Source organism: Aedes albopictus, chromosome 3 (genome assembly GCF_035046485.1).
Source record: "Aedes albopictus strain Foshan chromosome 3, AalbF5, whole genome shotgun sequence".
NCBI classification, from domain to species: domain Eukaryota; kingdom Metazoa; phylum Arthropoda; class Insecta; order Diptera; family Culicidae; genus Aedes; species Aedes albopictus.
In genome coordinates this window covers 97,426,445-97,447,551 of record NC_085138.1, presented here as the reverse complement: position 1 = coordinate 97,447,551, position 21,107 = coordinate 97,426,445, and the positions used below count along the sequence as shown (strand labels likewise).

At 37.7% G+C, this 21,107-nt stretch overlaps 1 protein-coding gene across 1 annotated transcript; it reads left to right on the top strand.

Annotated features, from left to right (window-relative positions):
* The first annotated feature begins 17,904 nt into the window (after window positions 1–17,904).
* Window positions 17,905–19,108, top strand: LOC115269864 (uncharacterized). Its single transcript, XM_029878683.2, has one exon. It carries the CDS (start codon window positions 18,210–18,212, stop codon window positions 18,789–18,791), a length of 582 nt encoding a protein of 193 aa, XP_029734543.1. The 5' UTR covers window positions 17,905–18,209; the 3' UTR covers window positions 18,792–19,108.
* Window positions 19,109–21,107: the final 1,999 nt, after the last annotated feature.

Below are 21,107 nucleotides of genomic sequence, written 5' to 3'. Positions count from 1 at the left end.
CTGAACAGGTGACGCGTTGGGACCTGGTATTCACGGTTTTTCTGGAGGATTTGCCGTACGGTGAAGATCTGGTCCGTTGTCAACCGGCTGTCGATAAAACCGATTTGGTAACTTCCCACGAACTCATTCGTTTTTGGTAAAAGACGACGGAAGAGGATCTGGGATAGCACTTTGTAGGCGGCACTTAAAATGGTGATCGCCCTGAAGTTCTCACATTCCAAATGGACGCCTTTCTTGTGAATGGGGCAGATTACCCCTTCCTTCCACTCCTCCGGTAGCTGTTCGGTTTCCCAGATCCCGACTATCAGCCGATGCAGACAGGTGGCCAACTATTCTGGGCCCATCTAGATGAGTTCAGCTGCGATATCATCCGTACCAGCTGCTTTGTTGGTTTTGAGCTGGTGAATGGCATCCTTAACTTCCCTCAGCGTGGGAGTTGGTTCATTTCCGTCCTCCGCTGCACTGGCGTCATCGTTTCCTCCGTTGCCGTGGTCTCCCGTGCCTATGTTCTCAACGCCGTTCAGGTGCTGATCGAAGTGCTGCTTCCACCTTTCGATCACCTCACGTCCGTCCGTCAAGAGGCCTCCGTCTTTATCCCTGCATATTTCGGCTCGCGGCACGAAGCCGTTGCGGGATGCGTTGAGTTTCTGATAGAACTTCTGTGTTTCTTGGGAGGCGCACAGCAGTTCCATTTTTTTCACACTCCGCTTCTTCCAGGTGGCGCTTTTTCTCCCGAAAGAGGCGGGTCTGCTGTTTCCGCTTCTGTTTGTAACGTTCCACGTTCTGTCGAGTCCCTTGCTGCAGCGTTACCGCCCTCGTTGCGTTCTTCTCCTCCAAAACCGTTCTGCACTCTTAGTCGAACCATTCGTTCCGTCGATTCCGTTCCACGTACCCGATGGTGCTCTCGGCTGCGTCGTTGATGGCTGCTTTCACTGTACTCCAGCAGCCCTCTAGAGGGGCCTCATCGAGCTCGCCTTCGTCTGGCAACGCGGCCTCGAGATTCTGCACGTATTCTGAGGTGACATCCGGATGTTTTAGTCGCTTCAGGTTGTACCATAGCAGTCGCCGGTATCGTACATTGTTGATGACGAAGAGTTTTGGGCGCAGTTTGACCATCACCAGATAGTGGTCGGAGTCGATGTTGGCGCCACGATAGGTCCTGACGTCGATAATGTCGGAGAAGTGCCGTCCGTCAATCAGAACGTGGTCGATTTGAGATTCCGTCTGCTGTGGTGATCTCCAGGTGTAACGATAAGGGAGGCTGTGTTGGAAAAAGGTGCTGCGTATGGCCATGTTCTTGGAGGCGGCGAAATCAATGAGTCATAGGCCGTTTTCGTTTGTTTGCTGGTGGGCGCTGAACTTACCAAACGTCGGTCTGAATACCTCCTCCTGGCCTACCTGAGCGTTCAAATCTCCTATGATGATATTGACATCGTGGCTTGGGCAGCGATCGTACTCGCGTTCGAGCTGCACGTAAAATGCGTCCTTGTCATCATCAGTGCTTCCGGAGTGTGGGCTGTGCACGTTTATTATGCTGAAGTTGAAGAATCGGCCCTTGATCCTCAACATGCACATTCTTTCGTCGATCGGCCACCAACCGATCACGCGCCTCTGCATATCACCCATCACGATGAAAGCTGTTCCCAGCTCGCGTGTGTTGCCGCAGCTCTGGTAGATGGTATGATTACCTCTCAATGTTCGCACCATGGATCCTGTCCAACACACCTCCTGCTGCGCGACGATGCCGAACCCGCGGTCCTTCAGTAGATCGGCGAGTATGCGGGTGCTCCCAAAGAAGTTGAGAGATCGGCAGTTCCACGTACCGAGTTTCCAATCGCAAGTCCTTTTTGTTCGCTGGGGTCGTTGCCGTTGGTCTCGGTTCGTATTATTCTGTTGCTGATTTTCCGTTACAATGGTTTTTATTGCTGACACCAACCCCCTACTTTCCGGAGGACCATAGTGTACAGTTGAGCTTAGAGTCCTTCCCTGGCACTTGGACGTAGATCAGCCGACCCTAATATGGGGAGGGGATTAGACGCTGCTCCTCCAGGAGAACAGACGCTTAGGTTTGCCGCAGTGTGGGCGTAAGCACTGAGTACGAAATCAACTCCAGAAGGATAACAGTGCTCAGGCTGCACTACCAGCTAAAGCACACAACCCTTAGCTGGCAGTCTTTGGCATCGCTAGACCCGTGGAAGACTAACCATTTTACAGCTCAACATTCTTCTCGTGGTCCCCATGAATTACTTTCACCTCTTACGCTGCCACAACCTGCTTAATCCTCGAACCGTTATTCACCATCAGAAAATAATGCCACTTTTGCACTTTCATTAACCCAATTACGGTGTACGGAAGTTTCAAAAACAGCATCCATTATGCGCTCATGCTCCACAACCTACAACCATTTGTCTCGTGTTGCACGTCGTCTTGAATAGCGTTTATAATCGGAAAAGGATGTGTGCATAATGTATCAAGATCCGGCGGCACCTCGTACGTTTCCGTCTTAAGAACACGGGACGCCAGCCAGCCAGCCAGTTATCGCTTCCGGATTCGAAAGCGTAAGGTTTCGCGCCTTGAGTCCCTGCTGCACACTCACGTGCCTCTTTAGTTTTACGGTTTATCTACTTCCAAGTCGGTGAAGAAACGGTGTCAGCACAAGCACCTGATGGTTTGCTTTCGGTGGTGGGTGGTGGTGGTTCTCTTCATTCAATTTTGCTACACGTGAAAAATTAATTCCTGTAATCCAATCTTTCACCTGCTCTCAGCAGCTCAAGTGATGTCGCATGTAGCCTGTGTTTTTGGATGCGATTTTCTGTGTTGCTACTGGGCGACGAAAGTACTTACACCACCGACACGACATGTGCATGGGGGCTACCTATCTTACTGGAGGAGAAGCTGGTGATAACAGGTCTAGGAAGACTGTCGCGGTGCTTGCTATGTACCGACCGACGTACGATGAAAGCACCGAGCTTGTTCTCGGCGAGTCAGGTTCAGCATGAAGCTTTTTAAGTGGAGTGCACACTCCCTGGTGAAAAGTCGACGGAGCTAGTAGCAGCATGACAGGGAATTGTTCACCAACGAAAAATGTACATGTGCACATTTATAAGAAAGCAGGTGTTCGTTGGTGAAAAGTTAAAATCACCTGCTTAATCATTACACCATGGGTCTCTTCGGAGTAATAAATAATTAGGTTTGCTGCATTGTGGCTTTGCAAAACAAGGGCAGTGAAACTTGTTGATCCAATTTGACCTAATGATTGGATGTAGTTTTTGGATTTCAATTGGTGTTTAAACATCGAAACAGTTACAAATCTGAGGCAAGAGTAGCCTATGTATGACCACTGTACACGGTGCTTCATTTACCGTTATAATAAAATAAAAATGACCATCAAAACCTTAAACGCCAGTTGATTTATTATATTATTCTACACCCCTGGAGTGAATTTAAAAAAAAATCGTTAGACGATTTTTTGAGTTACGCCCTTTTTTAGGTAAAAAAAATGCAAAAAATTGTATAAAAAGTGCTCAAAGTAATGCTACTTTCTTTTTTTTTCATATGAAATACCCTGTCTGCGATTGTAAAGATTGTAAATAACGTATTATAATCATATTATATTATTTATCAAATATGTTACCCCCAAAGTGCATGGATTTTGCTATTATAAATATGCCATTTTGGTAGTTATATATACTTGCATGGTTATACGTACTGGGTATTCGAATGCATCAATTGTTAGCGGGAAAACACGGCATGCTCATGTTTTTTAATCGTAGTAGGCATTGTATTTTCGTGACAATTGAAAAATCATAATAGTGAATACTTACTACTCAACCGGTCGTGGTTTACCGTAATCGTTAAAAATGGATAACCACGAGTTCAATAGAAGAAAAGTTTGTATTCTGTGCCTCTCGAACAACAAAAACGTCAGGCCGTTATCCTCTTCGATTAAAAAAGTTATCCGCGAACATTATTTGTCCGATTTCGACAGCCGGGAGTGGTACTACCCATCATCCATATGCACGCCATGCCGGGTAAAGTGTTCTGCTAAAATAAAATCGCATTTGTACATGTACAAATATGATTATACACATTTGACAAGATCTACTGATTTCTGCCGATGTGAAGTGTGCAAAGCTTCGAAAGTGATTATCGGTGGAAATCTACCAGGTGCAATGCCCAAAGTTCAGAAGCGTGGCCGTCCTAAAAGAAAGCCATCTGATGCAGCCAAAGTGGTCCGAATTTGTAATATGTGCTTATCAGAAATAATGCGGGGTAAGAAACACGAATGCAACTCTTCGCAACGAACGGAAAATTTATCTAGAATGCTTAAGGCAAAAAGTGCCCCGCCAAAAGCAGCAGAAGCGGCGGTGTCTGAATTCCTAACTGAAAGAGTCACATCATCCGGTATGAAAACAAAATGTATAATTGTTATAAAGACTAACAACGAGTTATATTTAATTTAATAGATTGCAACAAAATTCGCCTGTCCAATCGTCGAGGTAAGCCGTCTCATTACGAAAAAGCATCTGCAGCACCAGCTCCGAAAAGTCAGAACAAAGTAAGTTCCGAAAACATGTTCAAAATAAAGGCCGACAATTCTTTGAGCATGCGAAAAACATTAGGTAATGTCAATCAGTTTTTTTATAAAACCAACCGGCCTTATAAAATAAATTTCTATAGGTGTCATGAAAGGACTTAAGCGGTCCGGTGTAAAAGTAGAGTCTGGAACTAATGAGAAGCTAAGAAAGATGAATTCCCAGCTTAGCGAACTATTAAGTATTATTGAGCTTGGAGAAATAACTGGAGGTAATCATTACAAACTATTTTAATCTATAAGTAATTAATGCAGTTTTCTAAAAAATATAGCCGAAAAAGTAAAACTGGATCAGTACACCACTGTACCAGTAATATATTGCAACAATATATCTAGCCTTATCGACCAGATCAAGCAAAACAGACAAACTGAAGGAGGAAGCGATGAATACATAAAACTTGGGATTGATGGAGGTGGAGGGTTCTTAAAGATCACTCTCTCCATTGTTCCACGATTGTCTGTTCGTCCCACTAAGTCATTCAAGGATAGTGGTGTTAAACGTCTGCACATAATAGCGCTGGCACCAAAACTGCCAGAGAAGTACGAATATGTTCGTCTGATATGGAACCTATTGGAACTGGATAATTTTGAATATGTTGTGGCCGGTGATTTGAAAATTATCAATATTATCGTAGGCATAATGGCCCATTCCTCTTCCAATCCCTGTCCCTATTGTGAAATTGGAAAGAACAATCTTATCGATGCTAGTGGAACACCACGAACTATCGGTCGAATAAAGGAGCACAGTGCTAGGGACAAGACATCAAAGAAACGAAGTAATCATGCCAGCTGTATTCACGAACCATTGGTTTCCGGGAATGATGAAAACCTCATTTTACAAGTTTGTCCTCCGCCACCTCTGCATATATTGCTTGGAATTGTAAATGCAGTATTTCAAGCAGTAGAAAAGGGATATCCAGATTGGGCAGATTTGTGGGCTAATGCAGCCCATGTACGTCATCAGCAGCGAGCGTACGGTTTTACGGGAAGAGCTTGCCACAGCCTAATCGGAGCTGTTGATGTCCTCCAGGATAATGAAGATCTGGTAGGCTACTTCAATGTAAGCTATTGAATAGTGTTTTATTCAAAATTATAATTCTTACATCTATATATATAAAAATGCAGTGGCATACGTGGGACCGCGCATAACTTGCGAACGGGTGGTCCGATTTGGGTCGTCTTTGTTTTGTTCTGTTAGTTTTCACCCAAGGAAGGTTTATGAGGCCTACAACATGGGAAAATTGAGAGTTTTTGAAAATCGGGTTTTCATACATTTTGAACGGGGACTTGGGCGCTTGGCTAGGGACTTGAAACGTCAAAAAACGCAGTAGGCAAGACAAAGTTTGCCTGGTACAGCTAGTTTTTCTATAACATCGCTTAACAAATTGTTTCCTACGCATAAAATTAAGCTCGATAAAAATTTAAAAAAATATTTCCGTGTATTTTCATATGCGTATCTATTATGCAACCCTTAGGTTCAATTGAAAACATACACTTTTGAACCTGAAAAATGAATTTAAACACCAAAATCGATATTTTTGAAAACCCGTTTTTCTATTAGATAAAAACAAGCTTCTGAATCTACATCACAACATGCAGAAAATTACATTTTAATTTTACTACAAGTAAAATAAATGGGACAGCTTTAAGAAGTGTAGATTGATTTTTTTTTATTCTCGTTAAAACATGTTTAAAAACTCGAATGTCTGTGAGCATGTCTTATCCAGAAATAGCAATGGCGAATTTTCCAAAACATATTTTAATAAAAAATTTCAATCAACCATCTGAGGAAACATGTTTTCAAATATATCATGTGAAAAAAATTCGAATTTTTTTTTCGAATTTGGATATTTGGCAAAACTGTAAAAAAGTAGTTTGTGCAGAAGTTTTGAAAGGTGTTTTTTCTTTTTGCACATTCTGCATACAAAAACCCATTTTAATGTAAAAACTCTTTATAGGTATCAATAAAAATACCTTGAATAAAAATACAAAAATATAAAAATTGTTGTTTGTTAAGAAAATCATTTTATTTTCGTTATACAAAGTTGTGCCCATACTTTCTGGGACACCCTATAGTCACAGAACAAACCTCAACACTTGAAGAACTTGGTGGAAAGTATGCCACGACACTTGCAATCCGTGATTGAAGCTAAGGGATGCCACACTAAGTATTAGAAATAAGAATAAGCAGTGATATTCCTGAAGTTTTGTAATGCGTACTTTATTTTGTCCACCACAAATACAATTTCTTCCATAAAAAATGAAAGTGTTTCATAATTTTCCACTTCTAAGGCTATATAACCGACATATTCTGAAAGTGCAATTTCAGTGCTAGTTTTCGTTAGAATAATTCGATAATGTATCTGTTTTAAATACTTGAGAATTCGAGAGAGTTTGAAAATATGCCAGATGCATACTTTATTTTGTCCAGTACTGTAAGTTAGCATCAATTTAAACACAAATCTATGTTCAATAAGCCAACCATGAATGAATAAAAGTATTTTATGAGTCATCTGATATACAAACAATTGATGGGAGGTTTTTTATCTTTTCACGGTGTTTTATTACACGTCCAAAAAAGTCATTATTTTTATGTAAAATCTGACACATTGGCATGAAAACCTTCAAAAATCCTTCAAATATATTCACCCAATTGATTTACGTCAAAAGTTCTTCCACTGAAACAGAATTGTAGCGTCCTCATCCGTAGAAAGACGTGGTTCCCATAGTGATCAACTTCACCCCAGATTACGGTATGTATTCATTATTGAAATAACAATTTTCGAGGTGTTATTTATACTAATTTATGGAATTTGTTTTTGTTATTTTGCCCCTTATTACCACCTAACGAAAGACATATCGAGGTATAATAGTTAAGGGTTATTACCTTGATATGTTATTCAGTTGTTATACTTTGTATGCTCGGGTGCTTTGGAAATATTTTTGATAATTCCTTCGTATATTGCTTCGGCTTTTTGAGCATTTGGAATTTGTTCAGCACTTCCAAAGGGAATTTCTTTGTAAATTTCAACGCCAATGTTTCTTGCGTAAATTCCTTAAGTTGTGCCTAAGGAACGGGAAAACTGATTTTGAATTTTCAATTATGACGATTATATCAATGACAAATCCTTCAACCTTAAGGAATTCGTAGGAATTGTAGAAGGAATTCGCCAAAGTATGCAATAAATTCCTCTAATTTCACCATAAAGTTTTGAAATTTCTTGAATATTTTGTTTGTTTCCCCTCTCAAAATATTGAATTCAGACAAAAAAAAATCCGTTGGAGGGGGAAGGGGGGGGGCTAACATGAGAGAAAATAGAAATTTGTGTCAGCCTATTTATCTCCAGATGATTCTATGCAATATTTTTGTTTCGTCAATACGAGCAAGATATGTATAACATTTGGAGCAGCCCCTGAAAATCTGCGTTCCATATAACCGCTGAGATATGAGAAGTTGAAGAATACAATTCTCACTGTTTTGAAACATAGAATTTGTGTTAAGCCTACAGTACACGCTTTGCCAAGTGTGCAAATTTTTCCGCACGCATAATCCAACAGGCCAACAGTGGTCGCAACATTGACAAAACAACGGAAATGTCAATCATATGCTTTGCTGTTGGCTGATGCGTGCGGAAAAGTTTGCACACTTGGCAAAGCGTGTACTGAAGGCTTTAGTGATGTGGCAGTGAGAGTTTTGAAACACATTTCAACAATTTTCAAAAATCCAACTTTTTAAATAAATTATAACTTTTGTCCTTCATTTCTCCATCTTGAACCACAGCGTATTCAACTGCACTAGATATACACCACAACAAGAACATAAAAAATATCAAAGCTACCTTTTATGAGATGATTTTTAAAGTTTTTTTTATAATATAAGACTACAACTTTTTTAAAGTTTTTGCATGAAAATCGTCCAATGCATACTTAATTCTATGATATAGTAGATAAATATCTGAAACATTAAATAAACAATGTTTAAAAAACACACAAAACATTCACATTTTTATGAATGTTGGTTGGAACTGGACGTTAACCGCAACAACAGCTTTGTTTTATAACATGGAAGAATACAAACAACTAGACAGGCTTCAAAAAAATAAATTTTAATAACTTCTACAAATACCCTCAGCACTCATAAACCTTTGAATAAGGTGCTGTCTTGTTACAATGCATTTGGTGACAGATATGTTGTGACAATCAAAGGAAATATGCCAAAGCATGAACGGGATAAGGCACGAAACTTGTTATGCAAAAATTGCATTATATTGATGTTATTTGTCTTAGAAACGGTTACGCAGTCTTTTAATATTGAAACGAAGTTTATTAACTGCCCAACAGTTCGACACGGGATTTGTGTCATCTTCAGGGGAAATCAACTTGATCGTTCTGGGCTTGTGTTTTGTGTAACTGTAACTGTCCTGTTAATGTTTGGTGGGTACATGACTGTGTAAATTGATTTAACTTTAAACGAACAATTGGCAATGGCCATTGCCGTTAAAATGTGAAACAATTCACGGAGTTATGTACAAACAAAACAGATTTCTTGATTTTGAAATGATTTGGGAATGTAACTGTTTAAATATATATGTTCTCTGCAAATATATTCAGCCAATCGAACCGCACAATTTGTCGGAACAAACTGTTTACTAAAAATATTTTTTATGATTAAAAATGAAAAAAATGCATTTTTTTTTCTGAAAATGGTGGTTCTGCGTGACCATGATAGTCGAGTGTTCTAACCATCACACCACTCCATCAAATTTCAAGTTTTCGTTACTGTCAAGTGAAAGTAAAGGATTAGTTGGTGCTCCAGGAGCTGAGACTCACAGCTCCAAACTTGAACATTGTGTTCGAAAATTGGTCTACGGTCAATGCGTGCTATATTCTGTGCAGTACTATAGATACTTTTCAGAAACATTGAATGAACAGCGTTCATCTGGAGTTTTGTTTTAAATATAATACATTACTACTACACAATACCCGCATTTTTTTTTTTATTTTTTTTTAAGTTTATACATTTCCATACAATGTGGTTTGTACTGAACGTTAATCGCAGTAATATCTTTGTTCAACAGCTTGGAAACAATCTAACGTTCATGAAAACAAAACAAAAAACTGAATAGTCTTCAAAAGTACATGTTCTTTAATTTTTCCATGCATTTATTATTCAATTTCTTCAGGAATGTTTTCAACATTTCTGGAACTTCAACTCTAGGTTAAGGTTGGTCATAAAAACTTTACTTTATTTACAATCATGTATGGTCTTTAAGAACTTTATTCATCAGCTAAGGTTCACCCAGAAGATGTTGATAGGATTCCTGAAATGATTCTCCAGTAATTGTCCAAGACAAAAGATTCTTCAAGGATTTTTTCTTTGAAACTTATAGAGAAGTCTTCTGGAATTCTTCCAGTTATTCCTGCTATGATTTTTTTAGAAATTACTTTAATATGATATTTTTACGCCCTCAAATTCCTCCAGAATCTTCCGTGGTTACTCCAAGGATTTCACTAAGGACTGCTAAAGAAATTCGTCCAGAGATTTTGTATGGGAAGTTTTTCGGGAATTCGTCCCGTGGTTCCTCCAAAAATGCTGAGTCTCCTCCAGAAACTTCTGCATGTATTCGTCCAGTAATTCCTGCATGAAATAATCCAAAGATTCCTTCAGAAATTCCTTTTGCAAAACTTTGCGGCATTTCTCCAAAGATTCTTTAATAAATTTCTGTTGTTTTCGTGGATTCCTCCTTTAATCTCTCTTGAACTTAAAACTAGTCATTCCTGCTGTAATTCCTCTAGTAATTTCTACGCGTTCCGGGATTCCTACAAAATTTCCTTATGCGATGCTTCCAGGATTTCCTTCGGATATTCTATCAGATATTTTTTCCATGAATTGCTCCGCATATTTCTTGAAAAATTCTAGGAACTACGTCGGTGGTTCCTTCATAAATTTTTCGAAGGATTGCACTGATGCACTATAGGATATCAGGCGGACAAAAATCAGAAAAGTGACTTCCACTAATGCTTGTTCTAAAATTTTCTATCGATAATAAACATATAAACTAAGAGAAATCTAGAATTTCAAGTTTCAAGCTGATGTTCCGTTTTTATCAACACGGTCCGTGATTTTCAGTTGACAAAAACGGAATAGTGATAAAAACGGAATAATTTTCTTTGACAAAATATTTTGCAACATTTTAATATGGATTGGAAGTTTTACTGTAGAATACACTCCAAAAGTAAAAATATGGTGTTTACTATGAAATTTAATTGTTAAAGACATTAATTTTAGCACATCTGCAACCAATTCAAACAATTCAAATTACAGTTTTCTGACTATGACGCCGACAAGAGGTTTTCACCATATTTGTGACCACATTTTTGGAAATTTATTTTCGTTGCACGCAAGAATGACACATACTACAGTTCCAGTACCCGGATCGACGTTCAAAATATGACATACTTCCAGGAATAATTATTCTACAAGAACATAATTTCGATATCCTAAAAAAAGGGAATGTTTACTTCCTTCCGGAAGGCATTTCTCCACGAGCCGACCACGAGTATAATCTTCACAGATTCCTATAAAAGTTTCGTCTAGGATTCTTTTAGGAAATCTCCAGGAATTTTTCCAAGCAAGCACTTGTAACTTCTCCAGAATATTTGATTCCCTAAGAAGTTCCTCCAGAATTCTTCTAGGTTACCCTGTAACATGCCGCTTGTTTATCTTTTGGATTCGATAAGAATTTTTAAAGAAAGTTTTCCCCCTTATGATTTCTTCCGAAATTCCTTCTCGGATCAACCTAGATGTCTTTTTTTTATTTCTCCTGGAGTTTCTTTGGGGATCCCTTCAAATATTCAACCAGGAAACGGAATTTATTAACCTTCCTTATGCATTATAATGGGAACAGCTCGCTAACGTAGTGTACAGCTTGGGTCTAGAATGGTCCTAATGCACAACGTGGGCTAAGAAAATCATTTTGGGATTTTACCTAGACATCCAGTTGAAGTTAATCCTACTCGAGTTGCTTGAGAGATTCACCAAGATTTTACTTTTGAAATATAGGAGTATCTCCGTTTCTTCAGAATTTCCTGCGGGAATTCTTCCAAGATTACTTTTTGAAATCCCTCCAGAACATGTTTATTATATTTCTCCAAGGGTTCATTCTGGGGTTCCTGCAAAATTTATTTCTGGGATCCCTTCAACATTTTTTCTAGAATTTCATCAGAAGTTCTTTCTTGGATTCTCTAAAGTGTTTCTTATGATATTTTTCCCTGGAATGTCCTCCATCCAAAAATTTCTTATAAGGATTCCTACAGGACTTTGTTTTGGTATTTATGCACAGTAGAAACACCTACACCTACTGGAACTTTTATTATGAATACTTCCAAGAGAATTTTATCTTTCATCTTTGTTATTTCCCCATGATTAGTAGATGAACCAGCCTTGGGCTGATAATCTCGTTAAAAAAAATAATATAAAAACACTAGTTTACAAAATAAAACGAAAGTCGTGAACTTCTGTCAACGACCATAATTTTTGAAGCACAATTTAGCGCTGATTTCGAAACCGTGCTTCAAAAAAAATTAAGTAGAACAGTTTTTGAGTTTTAGCTTAATATCGAGTTTTACATTTTCTTTAAATATAGAATTTACTAAAATTCAAATTTCTTGCGTTTTGATCAACCAATTTTATATCTTTTTCCATAAATTAAAAGCTGAATATAATCATCTGTATGCAAGTTTTGCTTCAGATTGATGAAATCCAAGATAGCGGCGAGTCTGTGTAGAAATCTCCGGGGAGTTATTCCTGAGAATCCTCCAGAATTTCCTAGTGGGAAACCTTGAGAAATTCCTTCTAGGAATCCTGTATAAGTTCAGAATTGATGGGATTTCTTTAGGATTTTTGGGAATCCTTAGATTCTTCTGGGAACCCTTCAGTAGTTGCTGAAGAAATCCCCAGATCGATTGTCAAACTCCTAGACTCCTCTTTCCTAGAGAAACTTATGTCTGGAAGACTTAACTCCTAATTCACCTAAAGAAACTTCTGAAATATTTCCTAATGATATCTCAGAAGAAATCCATTAAATAATCTGGAGGAACACAAGGTAGAATCGCTAATTAAAATTACTGAAGTAAACCAAGATTTCATTTTTAGAGCAATCGAAAGATGAAATCCCGGATAAAATTCTATAGGAATCTCCAGTTTACCTAGTAAATATAACAGTTTCGGACGGGAGAACTTGGACAGGGTATCAAGGATGACAAGAGAGATCTCTGGTTGAAATTTGAGACCCGTCGAAAAGAAATAATGACCAGAAGAGAAGAATACAGCACATCGCGTAATTTCAAGAAAATCGTGTAAAAAACCGCGTGGAATTTATTGCACTTAAAAAAAAATCTTGTAATAAAGATTATAGTGTAAAAAATCAGGCAATGACGGGCAAAACCCCGAACTGTTTATGTTCTCGAAGAACACTTGAAGAGGCAGGCCATGTTCCAGTTGGTACGTAGAGCTAGAGTAATTTTTCTATCGAATTGGTTTAATTTTTCTCATGTTCAAATAAGAGGTAAAATTATGCGTGAGAATTAACATTATCTACAGCTGAATTTGAAATGTGTTCAAAGTTATTGAGGCGTATACGTCTTCTTTGTCATCATTGGTGGTTGCTTCAAATTCACTTATGAATGCATTATATCAAGATTAATGTTAAACTATAAATAACTCGTGTTCGAGGGAACAAATTTGACAAAAACTTTAGTGTTGACAAAAACGGAATGAAATGTTGACGAAATCGGAGTGACAAAAACGGATAGTGATAAAAACGGATAGTGACAAAAACGGAACATACCTGTATCAAAGTTGAGTAAAGCTAAAAAATGTAGTTTTCGCAAAAAAACAACACATAATTTCAAATCGATATTTTCTAATTATTATCATCATTATCTATTGGTTTCAATACATCATTGGTAAGATAATGAAGCAAGCTTTCCAACAAACACGTGGTTTTGTGAAATAATTGAACCATTGTATAAAAAAAAGGTACAAGAAGAAGAAGAAGTTGAAAAAGGCATGAGATTCAAATTTTGATAATCGGCATCTTTTTTTCCCCAAACATTCCCAGGCTCAAAATCAGTTTATGGTCAAGCTTTAGGTCTACTCTAATGATTTTGTATGCGAAATGCTGCGGTAAATTGCGGTCTTGGGAGATTCAGCATTTTTCACGCACGAGACCGCCCGGGCGCACCCCTTGAGATTAAACGACGATTCTCAAACATTCTAAGCAAATTCCCTTGGAATTAATTTTTGAAAGTAACTACACAATAGTGTTGATCATTCTAAGCACAAAAAAAACACAATAAAAATTTAAAAAATAAAACAAATTCAAAATTTTTATATATTATCAGTTATTTGACCATATTGAAAATACACCCTTTTCAAAACTTGGTCGTGATGTTTAAAAATGTGTGATGGTGTTGGTGTAGTATTTTTATTTTTTTCAAAAATTCCACTAAGGACGCATCCAAGAACTCCTCTACGGATTTTTCAGGATTTTTATGGGATTACTTGGCGGATTCGTCCAGTGGTTCTTCAAGTCATGCCATCACTGTGTATTTCTTAGATATCTGTGAGCATGTACCTCTCTTACAATTTATAAATGTAAAAATAAGCTTTGGCAGCAAAAATTAAAAAAAAACAGCTAGCAATACAATGTTTTCCAAACTTTTGGAATATTGTTCATTCATTAAAGCGTAGAGACAAGGACACGTTCAATGCTTCCAGTGAGCTATTCGCTCTTTGAAGGAAGCACGACACTAGACAACGGACCAGCATGCAACGCCCATTGGCACAACCGAAAACTATTCCTGACAGCTGCGGCGGGAATCGAATCCGCACTTCTAGCACGATGCGACTATATGCTTGGTGACACTAGCCACACGGCCACGAAGCCACACAAATATGTTAGCTTCTTCATAAGATATTTTAAATTTTTAGGGTAATGGCGCATATTAACCCTCGAGCAGTCACGCCCTCGGCCACCTTCAGTGTCACCACACTCACGCTATGTACCACAAGCGTGCTTTTTTCATGGTGCGTGTACTCAGTACAAGACGCGACCGCTCCCTGGCTAATAGTAATCAGATAAAACATTCATGGTTGAAAATTCAAAAAAATAGTACCTTTTATCAGCAACATCTAAAAAGTTCTGCCGTCAATGTAAACACAATATTTCGAAAACCAATACCCTTGAAAAATGTCTAGTGGTCCATAGTAAAATACAAAAATATTAAAAAATATTAAAAACTAGCTGAACCCGGCAAACTTTGTCTTGCCTACTGCTTTTTTGACGTTTCAAGTCCATAACCAAGCCCAAGTCCCCGTTCAATGGAAACCCGATTTTCAAAATTTCAATTTGCCCATGTTTTTTGCCTCATAAACCTTCCTTGGCACAGTGGCTGATTTCGTCATTTTAGCGCGCTTAATTAATAACTTTTTTACTATGAAGTTTAGCGTCATGGTGTCTTCGGGAAAGTTTTTCACTATAATAAGGAGCTTCTTTTGAGCTTCTGTGAAAAATGATCAATCCTCCTAAAAGTGAGATAGAAAATTTATTTTTCGAATTTTTCAAGATACGAGGTTGGTGTCTTCACAAAAGTTGTAGAAAATGTTGTTTGGAGCAACTTTGCTGAAGACACCAAGTTTGTAACTCCGTTACTTTTCAAGATACGTTACGTTTTCTTTCATCGACCCCTTAAAAAAGGTTTTGGCGCAATAACTTTCTAAAAATTGATTCTACAATTTTCTCATGTTCTACAAAGTTATAGATAATGGTAAAACACACAACTTTGCCGAACATGACATCTCGCTAATTCCAAAATTAAAATAGTTATAACGGTTTTTATAGTTTTTTGGGCCATATTTCAAGTATATATAGCTTAGCTATAGGCAAATATATGCAAATTTCCTTTTACGCATGTGAAAGTACATGTAATTGCCTCTCTTAGAAAGCCAAAATCATCAAACTGTAAGATGGTTTTTGTATAGGAACTTACATCCATTTATGTTACTCTTATATGGGATTCATATATATTTTCAACATATTTATTTGACAGTTCATGTCAGCTTGCATTTTTATTGTTATTGTAAGTGTGTGTTAATATAAAGAAAGGTTTGTTGTGTATTCTGGATCATTCATGAAGTACGTTACATAAAAACTCACCAACTACTTCTATTTTCTTACGTACTCACAATGCTCCACGTAGTACACGAAAAAAAAAACGCATAAATTGAAACTTCTTTCGTCGGATCACGATTTAACAGCAGCTTTCTTTGAAGTGTAATAAGATTTATAATTTACTATAACCAATATAGACATAGATATGTACTAGTGAGAGCGTTGACAGAATATGTCACGCGCATGTTTGGAATTTTTTAAGAAATGGCACTTCATTCGCTCTATACGTGGACTACGTGGAGCACTTGAGTTAGTAAGACAAAAGAATTAGATGGTAAGTATTTATGTAACGTACTTCACGAATGATCCAAAATGCACCACAAACCTTCCTTTATATAAACACACACTTACAATAACAATAAAAATGCAAGCTGACATGAAATGTCAAATAAATATGTTGAAAATATGTATAAATCCCATATAAGAGTAACATAAATGGATGTAAGTTTCTATACAAAAACCATCTTACAGTTTCTTACAGTTTGATGATTTTGGCTTTCTAAGAGAGGCAATTACATGTACTTTCACATGCGTAAAAGGAAATTTGCATATATTTGCCTATAGCTAAGCTATACATGCTTGAAATATGGCCCAAAAAACTATAAAAACCGTTATAACTATTTTATTTTTGGAATTAGCGGGATGTCATGTTCGGCAAAGTTGTGTGTTCTACCATTATCTATAACTTTGTAGAACATGGGAAAATTGTAGAATCAATTATTAGAAAGTTATTGCGCAAAAACCTTTTTTAAGGGGTCGGTGAAAGAAAACGTAACGTATCTTGAAAAGTAACGGAGTTACAAACTTGGTGTCTTCGGCAAAGTTGCTCCAAACAACATTTTCCACAACTTTTGTGAAGACACCAACCTTGTATCTTTAAAAATTCAAAAAATAAATTTTCTATCTCACTTTTAGGGGGATTGATCATTTTTCACAGAAGCTCAAAAGAAGCTCCTTATTATAGTGAAAAACTTTCCCGAAGACACCATGACGCTAAACTTCATAGTAAAAAAGTTATTCATTAAGCGCGCTAAAATGACGAAATCAGCCACTGTGCTTGGGTGAAAACTAACAGAACAAAGCTTAGATGACCCAAATCGGACCATCCATTCGCAAGTTATGCGCGGTCCCACGTATGCCACTGCATTTATATATATATTTATATATATAGATTCAAAATATTTTTTTTAATTCTTTCTATGAAAAATTGTTATTGAGGAATAGTATTGGATAATTCGGATTTATTATAGAAAATCATTGGATATTAGCTTGAGGATTTGCTTCTGGAGTTCCATTAGCATTTTCCTGAAATACCTTCAGTTATTCGTTCAGACATGGTTAGGTTTCGAATGCAAAACAAACGGCTTTGCATCTATTCGTTTTTGAAGTGATGAAAAAGTTTTACGGAAACATCCCTTTCTAAGTATTCTCAGTATTCTAAATATTGAGTAATCATATTTAGCACTGATAATTAGAAATTGTTAATTGATTTTTCAGTCGTACATTTATCAATCAAGGCTTTCCCACTTAAAAAATATACTGAATGGATTAAATTACTTCGTCCATTTGAAAATAGGACAAGACAGTTAACTACCCAAGGTTTATGATTATTAGGATTGCGATTTTTCTCAATTGTTTTGTCGTCATGAAGAAAAGGAAATAAGAAAAAAACATTCGATGTACAACGACAATTTTACTACATTATGATGTTACTTAAAGCATAAATCATGTAAATATAATTAAATATCGAACTCAATCTCTCAATCTGGCAACTCTTTCCATTTTTCCCAGCCACCCTTATTATGCTCGTTCCTGCTCCTGGATGGCACCAGGCAAGCAATAAGGGACAACGAAACATATGCTCGATTTTTTCACCATTCATTTTCTACGGCTCTTCCCCCTATGCATATGCCGTATTCCCATTATCGTACGCCACGCATCGTAGCACCTTGTATCCGATCGAATCGTTGCATGTTGGGTTTCATATTTATATGTATACACATATTCCCGTCCTTCCTCTTATGCTCGTGGCTCGTGAAGGGAAATTAAAAAAAAAGCCTAAATGAAGGGAGGACGCCTGGCACACGCCACCAGATTGCCGACTTCGACTCGACGGAACGGCAGGTTTGATTCGCTGCAGCCGGCATCGTACCGATCACTTCAGGTAGTGCCGTCCGCGAGGCAACACGTGCGCATCCTTCTTTCCGTGGAGTTGAGTTGAGTTATGATCGAGAAAAAAAAAAACTAGAACTGAGTGCTTTGAACTGAAACGTTGATCGATTCCGAGAAGGTTTCCTGTGCGTAGTCTACGACCATGTGACCAAATTGTAACCCAAAGATCCAGCTGGAAGCCAAATTGTTAAGTGTTAAGTGTACCAAATATGCCAAAAACTGTTCCAAAGAACTGTTCGCAGAACGATGATCTCGCAGAGTGCCGCCGCCCCGGAAGTGGTGGCCCCCGAGCCAAAGCCAAACGTAGACATAGTGAGCTGGAACCAAACGGTGGCGAAGGGGAGGACGAGTCTTCCCACAGTGCCACCACCGCTAAACGACCAAATCGAACAACCGAATCAACAACGAACCAAAGAGTGAACCAACGACGACAGTCCGGAGATAGTACGGGTGAACACCTCTCGTCGACGGCGACGCCACCTGCCTCTCCGGCTAGAGCGGACTTCCTCATCCAAGCGCTGCAGCGGATCCAAGAGCTCCAGGATGAGATCGACTTCCTGGAGAACGATCCGTATGCAGAAGACACGGACAGTTCCGGTACCGATGAGGAATTTCACGATCCACAAGGAGCAGTTGTGGTGGGCCACCAGGCGGAAGCATTGGGATTTGCGGTTTGCGTACGGGAAACTATGGCTTTCCTGGAACGTGAAGGCGTCCCCGCCGACAGTCCGATGATGGTGAACTTGCGGAACCGACTGGTCGGCAGGTGTGAGCAGAATTTGTCCTGTTGAGGAGAGATGTGTTGGGGAGGGGAAGGGTGAAAGTGAATCTAGTCAAGAGGGGAGTTTATATCAGGATCCATAAAGTACCTGAAGTGATTCGCGAATCACTACGGGGATGTTTCTAGTCAGATGTGTAGATTTAAGCAGAGTTTAATCGATTAGCTTTGTAAGATACCAAAGTATATGAATCTATGACCAAAAATAAAGCGTAAGAAAACATCCGCAGTTGTTTTATGTTTTTTTTAGAATGCTGTGACATCCTGACATCTTTACATATAAGTGTACCACACAGTGGTCCAGCACCCACTTTCAGAGATTTTTAGACAAATATATTCTTCAACAAAAGTGTATCTAAAAATAAAGCCTTCTTTCAAATGTACAGGGGATAGACAAAATGATTGGGACAGGCAAAATTTTCACTTTTCAAATAATGGTCAACTAGCTGTAACTTTTCTAAAAATGCATTTAAAATTTTCAAATTTTTACTGTGAGTTTGTCAACTAGATGTTCATTCATGATCAAATTTGGAAAAGATCAGCCTATTCTACATAAAATTAGCAAATATTCTAGCAAAAGACATGGTTATCATCTGATAGCCAACTTTGAACTGTTATATCTCCGGATTCAATGAACCGAATGCAATGAAATTTTGAGTTTTCATGACCCATATGCTCTTTAAAATACAATTGGCTTAATCTGAAATTGTTTATCAGATTAAAAGTTATAGAAGTTTATTTTTAATTTTTTTTGTAAATTGGTCTGTCTTAAAAGCATCCCATAACTTTTTTTTCCAATTTATTACCAGATATTATTGTTACTTTTTTCATAACATATTTATATTCAAGTCAATTGGAGGACATTAATATGAACTATAATCATCATCCTGAATTTCGAAGCGATGTTAATGTTTTGGCTAATTTGGCTAATTAGAATACTATATAGAATTTCTTTCCGTGTTAACAATTTTAAGTTAAGTCATTTTCTTTCAAAACTCATTATGCACTCTATGATGCATCGGCTTTGGGATGAACCTGCCCACGGCAGAAAATTTCTGAATAAAACAAAGAAAAAAAATGATACTTCAGACCCGAGTTGAAATCACCAGCTGAGTAGAGATTATTGTGTGGATACTTAGAATTGTTGGACTAGTATCATAAAGGGTATGCGGTATGGGATTTTATCAAAACGATACGAAACGAAACGGTACGTAATTTTTTTATACGATGCGGTACGAAACGAAACGAAATTCAAAAATGTTTTGCAAGATCGATACGAAATCGGAATTTACTCGGTATTTTTCGAAACGAAACGAAATTTTCGTAAAAGTTCCGCGGAATTTTCCAGTTATGACTTTTTTTGCAAGTTGATACTAAGTGTTCGCATTTTTTTTTCCTAGCGGTGTCAGGCGTTTGAAAATTTCGGTAGCATCGGATTGTTTGTTCGATTTCTGCTCTAGCTCGGGGACAAATATCATCAATCGAAAATTTTTCTACTAGGCCATATAATGCGTTTCCATTGCACAATGGTCCGAGGACCAACATTAAGTGGAAAAAATTAATAACTCAAAAACCATCCAAGATAGAGTCTTCATGTCTTCTAGACATTTGCTCGTGAGTCCAAGCCGCGTTATATGCAAAAGTGTCCTAAACGCCAAATCTTAAAATACTTCATATTTCAGCACCTAACTTTTTTATTTCAAAAGATATCGAAATAAAATGTTCTGCAAAGTTGAAGAAGGTAAAAACCCCGACAACTTTTTCGAAGAGCAGTTTTTTCTATCTCTTCAATCTGAGGAGATATAACTTATTGAAGAAATTAAAAGTCCGAAATCGGTTTTTTTTGTCATATGTCAAAAACTATCATTTTTTCAAGCCTACTATGTTCAGAGCAATTGTACATATTGCCAAAATACACATTTCGTCAGAAGACATCAAAGCTGTACGATGTTTCTATCAAAAGATATAAGTGTTTTTGCACTTTTTTAAGCCAATTTTTCTAGCGTAACATTTGAAAAAGGCGCAAGTGAATCTTTAATTTTCTCCCACCACCGGATCTAGTATGACAAAAACTGCATTTTAACAAATTTTGGAGAGGGTGTTTTTTTATTTTGCGTTTTAAATGTGATTTGACTATGACCGTATTTTAGGCATGAAATTCACGAAAAATGACATCCATAATGTCCGAGTTCAACATCTACTCGTGTTTCAAAATCACTTATCTTAAACATTCGAGTAGCGATGAACCCAATGTTGTCTTTTTTGTTTTGTTTTGTTCCTTTGTGTAAGTGAGCAAAAATATAAAACAAATTCCCTATAGTTTTTCGAT

What these genes read in the sequence shown, in the direction of transcription:
- LOC115269864 (XM_029878683.2), top strand. Translation starts at nt 18,210, where the DNA reads ATGCCAAAAACTGTTCCAAAGAACTGTTCGCAGAACGATGATCTCGCA.